At 40.4% G+C, this 14,476-nt stretch overlaps 1 protein-coding gene across 1 annotated transcript; it reads left to right on the forward strand.

Moving 5' to 3' along the window:
- Positions 1-4,961: 4,961 nt before the first annotated feature.
- prdx5 (peroxiredoxin 5) lies at positions 4,962-14,110 on the forward strand. The gene is made up of 6 exons (XM_083765372.1): positions 4,962-5,236; positions 6,511-6,645; positions 7,275-7,406; positions 10,148-10,186; positions 11,467-11,531; positions 13,361-14,110. Exons 1-6 carry the CDS (start codon positions 5,147-5,149, stop codon positions 13,464-13,466), a joined length of 567 nt encoding a protein of 188 aa, XP_083621498.1. The 5' UTR covers positions 4,962-5,146; the 3' UTR covers positions 13,467-14,110.
- Positions 14,111-14,476: the final 366 nt, after the last annotated feature.

Genomic DNA, 14,476 nt, shown 5'->3' on the forward strand with positions numbered 1-14,476 from the left:
ATTAAAACTAAATTGCACACATGAGGTGCTACAGTAACAGCAGTGTTTAACACTTCAAATGGTCATAGCTCAGAACTAAAAACGGATGTTTCTTTTGTGTTATAAACACGGTGCTGATGCAGAAACGTTTCCTGCACATTGCACAATGGAAGACACAGTTTCCTCCTGGGTTACTGACGGCTACAGAATGTCTGTCTTTAGCAGTGAGTGAGCATTGCCGTCAATGCCGTGAGCTTGATATTTTGTGTATATTCAAAGTGAGGGATCATCACATGTTGTAATAGAGGGCGACCAGTAGATGGTGGTGTTCATTATGATTTTAAAGTAAACTTAAAGTAAGCTTTAAACCTTCTGTCCAGGTATTTACTATTTAAGTAGGCTTATATAGTCTACACTGAACACTACACTACAGTATAGCTCATTTTTAATCTAACATTTGAAATTATTTGAGTTTGTGGTTCCTTTGTGGCTCACTGTTTTCGGCTCTTTAAAAAATAGCCGATCTACAAGCTATGCGATGCGACGCATTGTGAGCTTGTAGATCTTCTATTTACAAAAGAGGTTAAACATTTGAAAACTTGAAATGGGCCATTCTGCACGATGAGTACTTTCTACTTTTTATACCTATACATTTGTACTTTTATATATACATTTTGAATCCTGTAACAGCGTAGTTCTATATTGCAGTATTTGATACTATTACTTAATTTAAACATGCGAGTACACTGCAAACTGGTAGACATTGCATGTAAAATTCCTGCATGTACAGTACTTGTATATGTAGCCTATGCTGTGTTACTCATACATTAGCCTTGGAGACCACAGGCGTTTTGTTTACTCACACATTGATTTGATAGACCTGTTAATGAACTCAGATACTGCACATCCAGAGACACATACTCTACCAACTGAGCTACACAGGCACAATTCATCCTCTGTTCACCGAGGCCAACAACAACAAAATGAGGATGTATTTATAGGTGCATTCACCTAAAGTTGATTTTGTAAGACAACCAATTCAAACATGAATCAGAGCAAATCTCTGCCAGGCATGATGCACTACTTCAAGGAAGCATACTAGGGCTTTTACTGTTCCTAATATAAGTACGGTAAATGACATGACAGCATGTGACTGCAATTTGTTGTTTGCGGATGACTCAGCACTCCTGGTCTCGGGCAAGGACAAATTGCAGGTTGAGAAAGCCCTTAGCTCTGAACTCTGTAAAATCTGCACCTGGCTCACTGATTAATGATCAATACATCTGAGCAAAACTGAATCCATTCTTTTTGGGTCCAGAATGAACCTCTGCAAGGCCAAAGACTTAGTTCACACTTCACAGTCAAAGTGGGTGACATTGTTATCACAGGGAAATTACCTTCCTGGGTTGTATTTCGGAGGACAATGTTTCAAGTGAAAAGAAATGCATCAAGTAATCAGAAGATTCAACCAAAGAACAAAATGTCTATTCAGGATCTCCTCGGTGGTCAGTAGGAACACACTGTGCACAGACTGGACACTGCTGGAGCACTCATCTAATGTAATTTCAACTATGCATGCACCATGGTACTTTAGTACCACAAAGGGATACAAAAGATAATAAGCTTCAGACCACTCAAAACAAACTGGTCAGGTTACTACTTAATTGGACTCAAACACAGAACTCACCTAACCCCTGCTCATTATGCTCGGGTGGGAAGGTAGAGGACTAGGGTTGTCCCGATCCGATCACGTGATCGGAAATCAGGCCGATCACGTCCTTTTCTAATGATCGAAATCGGATCGGGAGCAAATGAACGTGATCTATATATATACACTATGTCATGATATTAGACTGGATATTGTCTGTGATTTTGGATATTGTACTGTTGAGATATGGCATAAGTGTTCTATAAAAATATAAATATCGGACCGGGAAAAATTGGTATCGGCAGATGATCGGAATCGGATCGGGAGCAAAAAACCTGATCTGGACATCCCTATAGAGGACAGTAAAACAACTTGCAATGGGCCTGGTCTACAATATACGCAAGGAAACAGAGATAACCATGTACCTGTCAGACTCCTTCAATAACGTAAAACACAGGCACAACCCCAGAGGGAGCTCAACTGATCACACTCAACCCAGATTTGGCACAAACATTGGGTCAAATTTGTTCTACTGCTATGCCACCAAATTGTGGAATGCCCTTCCAACAAACAACTTACCCTCTTCCAAAACCATAAAAAAGCAATCCCTCCATCTTTCTGTCTGTGTGGTCCTCCATGATGGGATGACAATGTTTCGTGGTTGTGTGCGTCATGCCCAACGTCATGCTCTCACTCATGACTCTGGAACTTTTGCTCATTTTACTGTGGAGAGATTGCATATTTCTCATTATTTATTATACTCTTTGTAGATTGGCTGTCCATATTTTTTATGTCACTGTACATGAATGTTTGCCCATTGATAGATTGTATTCCAGTCATTACCCACTGCAGAAGTGCAGATTGACTACTTGATAACTTATACATTATTTAACTATAATTATATTTATTCCTGCTAATAGCTTATACACCATGCAAAATACAAAGCAGCCCAGTTATTTTTCAATCCTGTACCTGCTTACTCCCTCTTATATTTTTGGGATCAATAAAAGGTCTATCTGTCTTAGACTGTCAATCCATGGAGCAAAACAATTAATTTGTTTCTTTAATTAAAAAGTATGTCTAGAGATTTTTTTCTAGGTAACTGATTTGACACACACACACACACACACACACACACACACACACACACACACACACACACACACACACACACACACACACACACACACACACACACACACACACACACACACACACACACACACACACACACACACACACACACACACACACACACACACACACACACACACACACACACACACACAACTGAGCTACCAAGGCACAATTCATCCTCTGTTCACTGAACTCAACATTCAACAACCAAAAATGCAGAGAAGGTACTGAATTCCCTTAAAGTTGATTTTGTGAGACATCCAATTCAAATAAGAATTTGTTTGTGTAGTGTGCATGTGATAACAATATATTGGTGTGGTGCGTGTGTATGAAAGGCATGCAGTAAAGTAACAACTGCATTTGATTTGAAGATTTTCAGTTACTTGCATGTCATTAGTTTCCTTAGCAATATTATTAAATGCATGTTTGCAGTATAGTCGCATAATGTCAAATGTGGATCTGTAAGGTAAAACAAATGTCCCTTACCCCCCCCCCCCCCCCTCCCCGGCAGGCCTCCAACCTGACCCAACCCACAGACATGCTGCTGTGTGTCATTCTCAGACATTACAGATTTACACACTTGTGTTCAGTTCAGTCTGATACTACTGGTTGCAAACATGCCTGTAAAGGTAAGTACCCTACTTTCACTGCCTTGTTATTTCAGTAATGTGGGCTTTAATAGCTTAGAAATCTTTCATCTTAAACATTAAAACTAAAAAAATAATGTATTGATGTTTTATTTTATTTTATTGATTGAATACTAGTACAGTCAGACATTTAGGCTTAAAGGATAACACAGAATGGTCCTGGGGACTTTCCATTGTGGTCCTATCTTATGTATTAATCAACATAGCATAAAAAAGATATCAACCAATATAAAACACAATATGTTCTTGTATTTGTTAGGCATAGTTTTACTGAGGTTACGTTTAGGAATAAGGTTAGGTTTTGACAGTTTTACTGGGGTTACGTTTAGGAATAAGGTTACTGGTTGGTAGGTTTAGGCATGGGGTGAATGTGTTTGGGGTGAGTGTTCTTCTGATAGATAGATTTTCAGGCTTTTCAGTTTGTTCTAGCCTATAGATGGGTGAAAGCTTAAAGGCTCATAGGCCTACTCCAGTTTTAGGTGATAAGTTATCACCGCGGCGAGTGACGTAATGTAGCCTAGTTTTAAAACCCATAGAAAGCTACACCGCTGTGATAAGCTATCACCTCAAACTATGAATGCGCCTTAATTCCTCAACTTGCATTTGGTCATCCCCCGAGACCAGGAGTGCTGAGTCATCGGCGAACTAGAACAACTTGAGTTAAAATTGGTCTATATTCTGATATTGCATTTGAGCTTTTTAATAAATAGAAAATAAATGTTCAGGTGGGTTGCCAATTCCATCCAATCAGGAGAAAGTATATTTATCAACTTCAATTTTTAGTTCAAGTTCAAAATGTCTCTGCTCTATTATTTGTGGCATCACTCACTCACGTTTATCCTGGATCCTGTATGAGTTCTCTCTCCTGAGTGGATGGAATTTGGTATACTGACCTGAAAATGTATTTTCTGTTGGAAAACAGAAAGACCTGTTACTGGACAAACATTCGGCTAGGAATTATTGCTATCCGCATATGGGGAACATTTAACACTCACTTACAGAACCTTTAACGTCACCCATCCAGGGTTTCAGGCAGTGGTTGAAAAAGTACTCAAATGTTTAGTATCAATATTGCAATATAGAAATACTCATCAAATATGTACCAAGTACCAAAAGTTGAAAGTAGGCCTAGAAAGTAGGCCTAATATTTTGAAAATAGCAGATCTACAAGCTGGTCATTCTTAGCAAAAACTAAATTATTTACCCTACCTTTAATGTAGGCTATGTTTTGTAATAAATCAAAATGTACAAAGAACTAACGTTTTCAAATAATTATAGTGGAGTAAAAGTATGCTACAATATTTGGTTTTGATATGTAGTGGAGTAGAAGTAAAAGTACTGAAAGTTGGAAGTAGGCCTAGTCCCTACTCTAAAGTAAAATAAAATAGTAGCGGGTAGCCTAATGAGTAGTAGTACTAACCTCGCGTCACCAGTCTTTCCACCTCGGAGTAAAACTTGAGTACATGATGTACTATAGTTACTTTACACCATGGTTACTGGTGACCATCCAGGGTTTCAAGGCGTAGGTGATACTACAGTAGAGGACACTGACTGTCACCGACAGATGGTGGAATGAATTGTTGGTGCAGAGGAAGTTCAATCCAAACCGGATACGAAGCTTAAATTGAGAAAAGTTGTGTTGTGTTGGTCCTTGGTCGCGGTGAACTTGTATTTGTGAACTGAATCACCGGTCATTGACAGCAGGGGGCTTGCTTTATTGTTATTCAACCCAGTCATGCTGCTGTGTAGCTCAGCCATTACAAAACACACGCGTGTCTTAACCAGACTGTTACATACGACTGCTGTTGCAAACATGCCTATTAAGGTAAGTAGCCTACTTCATTGCACTACTTCAGTTTAATAACCGTTTAATCTGAAGGAAACATCCGCGACTATGTCCACTAGTCTAAATAAAACATTATATTTTCATGTATTTATCCGCAATCTAGTTCCATGATGAAATAAGGCGACGCCTTGCGTGGCGTGCGTTTAGGCTATTAACGTTACCGTTGTCTTTCATTCAGCTATCGGAGGATTATAGATAGTATTCATGCAGGGGTTTTACAGCATTCAGTTTAACCTTTGCACGTTTTGCATTTAGCTCTTATATAATATAAGTTATAACCAATGCAATGCTTTCAAGTTAACCACAAAGGATTTATAGCATAATAATCACCAAATAGCTACAATTGTTGGAACAATACAGTAGGCTGTTGTAATTTAACCTAATAATACTCACAACTGCGCATTGTGCGTAGCTTCTAAATACATAAGACCTGACATGGCGTTTGGCTCTAGTCTGGACTATTTGTCTTGTCGGTTGGGACATATATTGTTCAAGTTAGGCCATTGCGTTTCTCATGAGTTATAGTTAAACAAGGTGTCATTGACAAGCGGACAAAGCTCGGGTCAGCTTCACCCGGCATTGTCTCACAGCTTAATTCATTTCAGGACTCAGGATCTCAGGAAAGAAGTGCACAGCCATTTTGGACCAGTAGGAAAAGCAATGCGTCTGCTGCATGCACCACCAATGGTTTGCAGCGCCACCTTGTGGCCACTGGCCAGTAGATGAAGTTAACTGAGTGGATTTTAGGCCAGTGATTTTACATTTTAAAGAGCCCCAGTTTGACATGATTAGACCATTCATCTATACGATTTCCATCTCTGGGACCCAAGTCTATGTCGTAAAAGGTTAATTTAGCTCTGAGAGTGTTATTGAGCCCTTACAGTTACAGAGCTTTAGGTTTCCATTTGGTTCATCTTATCACTTTAGCTCGGGACCCCTGGATTGGAACCTCCTCAAGGACCCTGGACCCCACGTTTTACTAGCTGAAGTTCTATTAGTATTCGAAAAGATGAAAAACATTGGCCTGTTGTATCATTCTAATTTCGTGGGGGTTTTTTTTCAATTATTTTCTTACAGCAAATGTGTATTGTGGCTGTGGCAGCCCACTGTTAATAGCATTTATGTAATGAGTGTGACCATTGGCAAGATGAGAGGGAGTGGTTGTTCAAGAAAAGAGGCCTTTACCCTATCTTTGGGCACTAGCATTTTCTAATATTGTTTTATATTGTTCTCTTTCCAATCCCACATTAAAGGTTGGTGAAAGTTTACCAGCAGTGGACGTCCAGGAGGGAGAGCCAGGCAATACAGTTGCAATGGATCAGCTCTTCAAGGGGAAAAAGGGCATTCTGTTTGCTGTGCCTGGAGCCTTTACTCCTGGTTGCTCCAAGGTAGGCCCACACAGCAAGACGCAACTCCAAGAGTGTACAAATGGTTCCTCTCTGTTATATTAATACGGTACTCACAATTATTCTGTGCACCCTCATTAGATTAATTATTCTGCTAATGGAACAAAATGCACAATGTTTAACTACGTGATCCCTACTCTTGGCATGGCGACTGGCAAGATTTGCAGAACTACACACTCACAATGTGTTGTGTTTGCAATGCGTTGTGAGCATATAGTTTTCAGCAAAGGGATTTGGTGTAGAGGGGGAAAAAACCCTATATTTGCCCAATTTGTGTTAGCGATTCATTACGCCAATAACGTGAAAATAACTGACATCATTATATACTTGATTTGTTAGTTGCATTTCATTTGTTGATATGAGAAGGAATGTACTGTATTATTTCATAGTATACTGTATAGATAGCTAGATGGATAGAGCTTCATTGATCCTGGGAGAAATTCAGGGGTCATAGTGACACCACAGTAGGTTTGAATTGAAACACTATACAGGCAACGCAAGAGTAGGGAGATGCAAAAGAATGAGATAACCATAATAAAAAAAACTACCTTTTTTTTGCGCCTCAGAATGTAATTGACGTGTACAACTTGTGATTCTTTTATTCTTCTCAGACACATCTGCCAGGCTTTTTGGAGAAGGCTGCAGAGCTGCGGAGTAAGGGGATGGATGAGATTGCCTGCATTGCTGTCAACGATGCATTTGTCATGGCTGCATGGGGAAAGGACCAGGGTGCAGATGGCAAGGTATGGAGCAGCGCACGGGTCTGCTTATTTAACCACTTAAACCCTCTGCTCTTAGTAAAACAGAGTTACAGCTATACTTGGGCCGCTTTCTTTTTCCATCCACACAAAAATAGCCAATCTACAACCTTGTGGACCTGCTGATTTAGGTGACTATTCCCCCCCAGATTAGATGGGCATGCTGAGGTTCAAGTGGTTATTGTGAGCCTGGCAATCTTCACGGAGGTGTTGATCAATATTTCATCAGAATTTCTGAAAGAGATTCCTGGGTGGTGCTGCTGTCTCTCGAGTAACCTTTGCTTAGCAGCTCAGCAACTGGTGACTCAACAAAAAACAAAATAATTTCTTAATCAAATGATTCTTGCTTCCTTCCTTCCTTCCTTTAGCTAATCATTCAGAATAGTATTGAGCATCCTGGTCGTTCAGCTGTTTAGATGCAGACCTAATCATGGTGTTTCAGGTTCAAGTCTGGTTTATTGCCTGTCTTTTAAAAAAAACACGATTTTTAGTTGTTAGTTAGTTAGTTTCATTTATTGTCCACAATGTGGAAATTTGTCTTCGGTCTCAGTAACAACAAACAGCAACAACACATACGCAGGACAACAGTGGCAAATACATTAAAAACAAATCTAACAAGACATGGTATCATTTAGTGCCTTAATGGCATTAGGAATTAAGGAATTTTTAAAGATGTTACGGTTAGCTTTTGGTATTTTGTACCATCTACCAGAGGGAAGTAGTTCGAACTCCCTGCAGAGTGGATGAGAGGGGTCAATTGTCATCTTGACAGGTTTTCTTCCCGAAGTACTTCCTTGTAGATGCAACTTAATTGTTTCTGTCTCTTCCCAATGATTTTTGAGGCTAGGTTCACTATTCGCTGCAGCTTGCTTCTTTGCAACCCATTTCTTTCACCCATAATCTATATAATCAATTTGTTTTTATACTGATAGACTATTAGTTTGGTATGCAGATAGATAGATAGATAGATTGTCAATTCATTTTATGAATGGATGGACAGACAGACTATCCGTTTTTATCTTGCTGTTCTATCATGTGAGTGTGACATTTAGTGCAGAGGCTACTCGATGGTGAATTAGTAATGTAACATTCTCCTTGGCTTTGACTGCTTCAGTTCAGAAGCGTTGCATTTAGAGTTATGGAACTGAGCTAGGCACTGACTAATATATCCAGCCAGGTCATTCGTATTGCGCATGTGCACTCTTTACATGCGCGGCTGCACGCTGTTTCACCCACGTTTGGTTAAAAGTTATATCAAGTGATGTTTTAACATTACAAACTTTCTAAATAACTTTAGTATTCAACGTGTCGGGGTCCTAGCAACTCCTTCTGTCTTCTGTGCTACCCTGCTGTGTTCGCTCCGCTGCTGAGTGCTGACAGGGAAGAGAACTGAGCAGCAACACAGGGAGGGGCGGGCGGTGGGAGCAAAGGGACAGATCTTCAAATGAACACCGCATTGAGCCTCGACACGTTGTTAGCTTGTAGCTCTGCTCTTTTTGGCGAACGACACCGCCGTTCAGAAATATAAATTTAGGTATAGAACCGCGACTATAGAATGTGCACTTGCTGTAGACAGACTTGTCTTTATCACGATTGAATGGTCAAATCCTGTAGTCGCACCTGTGCTACAAATTTTATAAATACTAATTTTACAACTCGCACGGTGATATTTTTAGTTGCAAATGCGAGTACCTAGTCGCACTGTCGAGCCCTGGGAATAGCTGTAGTATGCGTCTGAGTTGTTTTCCCCGTGTGGTCGGATGCCTGCCTGGGGGCGGTGTGAAAAAGGGTAGGTGCATTGAGGGGGTTGGAAATATCCCGGTCACTGTGAAGGCCGTAGTACTGTAAATATGACATGAATATGAATGCAAAGTAGTGGTTGATGTGTGGACAGGCTAGCTGTTGCTGTTGTGCATGGTGAGATGTGTGCAAACGGTGTAGTTTAGTAGGAGAAGACGGCCAAAGGATGCAACACACACACACAGTCAGCGGCGCCAAATTGTATAGGGCACTCTTTGTTGTGTTGCGGCGGTAGCTAGAGGAAGCATGCCAGTGGGGTAACGGTGAGAACGGTGGCCTGTGATGCAGGTGTCGCTAAGGGGCGGAGGTGTGTGAGGGTGCGACGTTAATTCACTAATAAATTCATTATTAATCATTAATGTGTCAAATCAAAATAAGGGCTTCGTTAAGACCTCCATATTCATATGGTCAATGCCTGTGTGATAAGTGGGAGTGATTGGTGCAGGCAATGAGGAGATACGGCGATGTTTCTGACATTCAGACATTATAGTATGATTAGTGCAAAATTGCTAATAATAAAAGAATATAATGTAATAATCAAATAAAGAGCAGATGGGCACATAGGCACGGCATTTGAAAAAAAGGCAATTCAAAGTGCTTTACATAAAATAAAACATTAAAACACAGGACATAAGAGAGTGGAAAAGAAACACATTATGAAAGGACACTTGAATATAATAAAAAATAAGTTTGCTTTGATTTAAAATAATTGAGAGTTGTAGCAGACCTGCAGTTTTCTGGGAGATTGTACCAGAATATGTGGTGCATAAAAACGGAACATTGCTTCTCCACATTTTGTTCTGATTCTGGGTTCAGATAGCAAACCTGTCTGAGATGACCTGATAAGTCATGATGTATCACAAGATCAGATGTATTTTGACCTAACTATACAAATATTGTACTAAAATTGGTGCATCCTTTTGCAGGTTCGAATGCTGGCTGATCCTACAGGAGCATTCACTCAGGTAAACCAGCATCCGCTGATACTGTGATACTGTGTGTATATATGTAGGTTCCATACAGGGCTCGAAATAGCGACCATTTTGGTCGCAAATGCGCCTGAATTTTAATCTTTGAGACCTAAAAATATATTTGGGAGCACCAGTGCCACTACAAATAATTACTGTGCGCCTGGCTACAACGATCGATTGTAGAAAAACGGGCGCTCTGAGCCGCTCTCTGACATCCAACTCCACTGTACTGCCAGTGCAGCACTTCATGCTAACAAACCAACATGTGAAGTGTGTAGACTGTAGTGACAGTGTTCTACTCTTTGACACAACGGTACGGGACAACGTTGAGCGCTGCATCGCGCACATTCCAGAGCGCCTCGGCTCGCAACTTCACCATGTGTCAGAAAATACATTATTTCAAGCGTTCAGATTCAGAAAAGACCGGAGCGAATGTAAAAGAGGGGGGGGGGGGGGGGGGGGGTGGTTGTGCAAGAGAGAGAGGGAGGGAGAGAGAATAGCAGACTTGTAAGTGTTTCTGCATAGCATAGCAGCAGTGTTGATACTTTTACTTAAGTAATTTTTCCACCACTGATTAGAAGTATAGGCATATAGCTATAAATACCATGTTTTACATCGAAATTATTTTATATTATAAATTCTAATTATATGATCTAAATGGGCTATGAAGGTGGAAAACACAAAACAAAGAAAAAGAAAACGGGTGATGTGACTGGCCGGAATCAGTGTAGACTAGAGGGTTCTCATCTGGAGATGTTTGATGCCTCAGTCTCTTTGAAGAGATGGATGGATGAGGGACAGAAAGTCTGGACACTACATTTTAAATTCTGGCATGCATTTTTATACCACACGTATTTGTAAACCACACGTTATAATATTGTTTTTATGAATGTTAAAAATCGATTACATATTGGTGCTCCTTAGATTTTGGTGGGTGCTCCTAATTTTTTTCTGGTGCTCCTTCATTTTTAAATTGGTAGCACAAGCGCTACCAAGTAAAAAAGTTAATTTCGAGCCCTGCCATATAATAATCTTTTATTTATTTTTATTCTTTTGGGGGGTTTTATGACTTTTTTTATTATGGATAGGACAGTAGGCTGAAAGGAAATGGGGAGTGACACACAACAAAGACTGTCGGGATCGGGACTCAAACCCGCAACGTGATGTCAGGCTACATTGTAGCCTAGGTGCCCGGACCGCTACACCAGCAGTCTGGGCCCCATATAATATTCTGTGGTTGTGTCCATGCCTCTCCCTCTTTCTCTGCTTCACAGGCGGTAGACCTGCTACTGGACAATGAGAAGATTGTGCAGGCACTTGGAAACAAGCGATCAAAGAGGTTTGTGTTCTGTTTTCTTCTTCAATGTTCATCTCTAAAGCTAGTCTACAACAAAACAACAAAACTTTATGCCCCCAAATACTGTTTGGGGGCATGACGGGGTATAACGGGGTTCCCAACATTTCTATTACCACGGACCGGCTGACCGTTCATAAAATGTTCACGGACTGGCATGGCTGGGGGGGGGGGGGGGGGGGGGGGGTTGCGTCGCACATCATCATTTTGCAACCAGTGGGATCTAATGGTTTAGCCCACTGACTGATTCACTGTATACTGCTGAGCATTTTCTAATGCATGTTATGATATTTCAGAACAAAGGGAAGCTCTTTGGCTCACTTAAAGTATACTTACAAACGAGTACAATATTGGTGGTATTTTGTTTTAATTTTGGGGTACCCAGCACCCAAAAGAGAGAGACAGACAGACAGACAGACATTAGTCGCTGTGCATGGCGGGCAGACAGCAGAGCAGAAGCTCTCAATGTTTTAACCATAATACAACTAAATATACAATAACTAAACATAAATCTCACTTGAATTGGATTGCAAAGTAAATCCGGTCCTGACGGCATAGATCTACCCACCCCAAAAAATATTATCCCATTGCTTTAAAATATAATAATAAAAAAATTCTATTATTATATATTAGGGGCTAGCCCTACAAGCAGAACCCAATGGTACTGACGTTTCTGACATTTTTGAGACCCAGACCATGGGGTCCTATTCCACCTCCACTCTGCCACCGGATACGCACACATAAATAAACGTAAATACCTTCGAATACGTCCTTCTGCGCTCTTTGACGGTTTCTTTTCGTTTGAGGGCTTCTGAATGTGAACTTTAAGTACCTATAAATACCACTGCGAATATCTCCTGTGGCGCGGAAGCCGTTTGTTTGACCGATTTGGTCGCTCCGATTCTTCTTTTCCTTCCTTGTTTATTGACACCTCATTGTACCGCCTATCTGGCTAGCTAGTGGCGCTATAGCTATGACAGAGCAGATCAGAGGCAGGAACGTAGCCGGCACAAGCCAACCGCACATCGGGAGGCGGTACAATAAACGGTAAATAAAGAAGAATCAAAGCGACCAAATCGGTCAAACAAAGATTAAAAATACTTAACGGCTTCCGCGACACAAGAGAATTCGCAGCGGTATGTATAGGTACTTATAGTTGACACCTTCAGAATAACTCAAACAAAAAGAAGACGTCAAACGGCGCAGACACGATGTTACCGAGGATATTTATGTCCGCGTTCCAACATTCCCATACGAAAACAAAGTAACGCACAGGGACCCTACGGGTCAGCCCGGTTCGGTTCGGATTGGGCTGACCCAGGGGGTTCCGAGAGGGGCTAATTAGGGGCATGTCATGTGGTCTACCTTGAAAGCCTTTGTGATCTGCTGGTAGATCGCGATCTACCTTTTGGGCACCCCTGGCATAGATTAATTAGGACATGTAAATTATATTTATCGTTTTAGTAGAATTAGAGGCAGATGCACAGATATATCTTTTGTCAGGCTTGAGTTACTAACCCATTGGTCTCCTCTTCAAGTGTTCTCCTTGAATACAGAAAGTGAAAATGTTATGTCACCAATTCTTATAAGAGCATTTATAATAATGACTTGGGATAATATTGTTATGCATTCATTGAATATATTTAATATGAAGAACTGCTTTCTTCCAAAAACTGCTAAATGATTGAACATTGTTTGATTGATTTTTATATACTAACAGTTACACAGTGAGCCAATTCATTTACAGAATTTCTTGCAGAAATCAAGGTATCGCTCTTCACATTGCTAACCAAATAATATCTCCTATATTTCAGATATTCCATGTTGGTGGAGAATGGAGTTGTGAAGCAAATCAACGTGGAGCCTGATGGTACTGGCTTGAGCTGTAGCTTGGCTCCCAGCATTCTCTCTAGTCTGTAGGATTATTTAGTACAGTGGTTCCCAAACCTTTTAGCTCAAGACCCAAAAAATAAATTGGACGTTTGCCCGGGACCCAAACTAGTGAAAATAGCAGATCTACAAGCTCAAAACACGCCGCTTCACACCGCGCTGTGAGCTTGTAGATTGTCTATTTTCAATACTTAAGCATTTGTTTTGTAATTTATGGAATATATATTTTTCTGCGATTTCTTTATGAAATTACTGAGGGGGGAAATAATTGAATTTTGTTCATGAATTCAGGAAATCTTTTGCTTTTTTGGGAATGTTTTTTGAAAATGTTTTGAAAAAAAAATGAAGGAAACACAAATAAAAGGACCGATAAAAGAATTGTCCCCTACCCACAAATGGGTCCCGACCCACTGTTTAGTCTTCTACTGAAACTCCCAACAGAAAACCCTCCGTTACTGCTACATTGCACTATTGCCTTTCCTCTTAATCGCCATCCATATAAGCTTCATTGTTTCCCCAGAGATACTGTAGATGAAAATGTCAAATGGATGCTAAATGTCACAACACTGAAAATATTTAATGCGCACAGATCTGAGTGGAAAGGCACTTATGACCATTGCTCATTCTCTTTGCATTGTCAGGTGTAAGCAAATAAAGTTCGCTTTGAGCAATAATAGCTTGTCTTTAGTTTAATATATTATACTGTACATTCTTGTTTATCTACATTTCTTGTATTGCAGCTCACTACAGGCATGTTCAGAAATAGCGCACTGTATAATGCAAACTAATAGGCGAGTGTGCTCCGGTGAGGTATTTCCGAACGCGCCTTACACCTTAAACAACAACACGGAGATATAGTTTGTGTGAGGCTGAGTGAGCTTATACAGTATATTCCTCCATTATTGTCTCAGAATGCCAAAAAGACGAGACTATGCTCGCGTTTCGTTTTTAAATTAAACATCAGTAGTGATGGAATAATGACCTTGAGTTTCCATTACCTGACAGGTCACTCATTCTGATTTAGTACGGCAGTCGAGGTG

The sequence above is a fragment of the Protomyctophum parallelum genome (genome assembly GCF_964188405.1).
Source record: "Protomyctophum parallelum genome assembly, chromosome: 1".
In the NCBI taxonomy this organism is placed as follows: domain Eukaryota; kingdom Metazoa; phylum Chordata; class Actinopteri; order Myctophiformes; family Myctophidae; genus Protomyctophum; species Protomyctophum parallelum.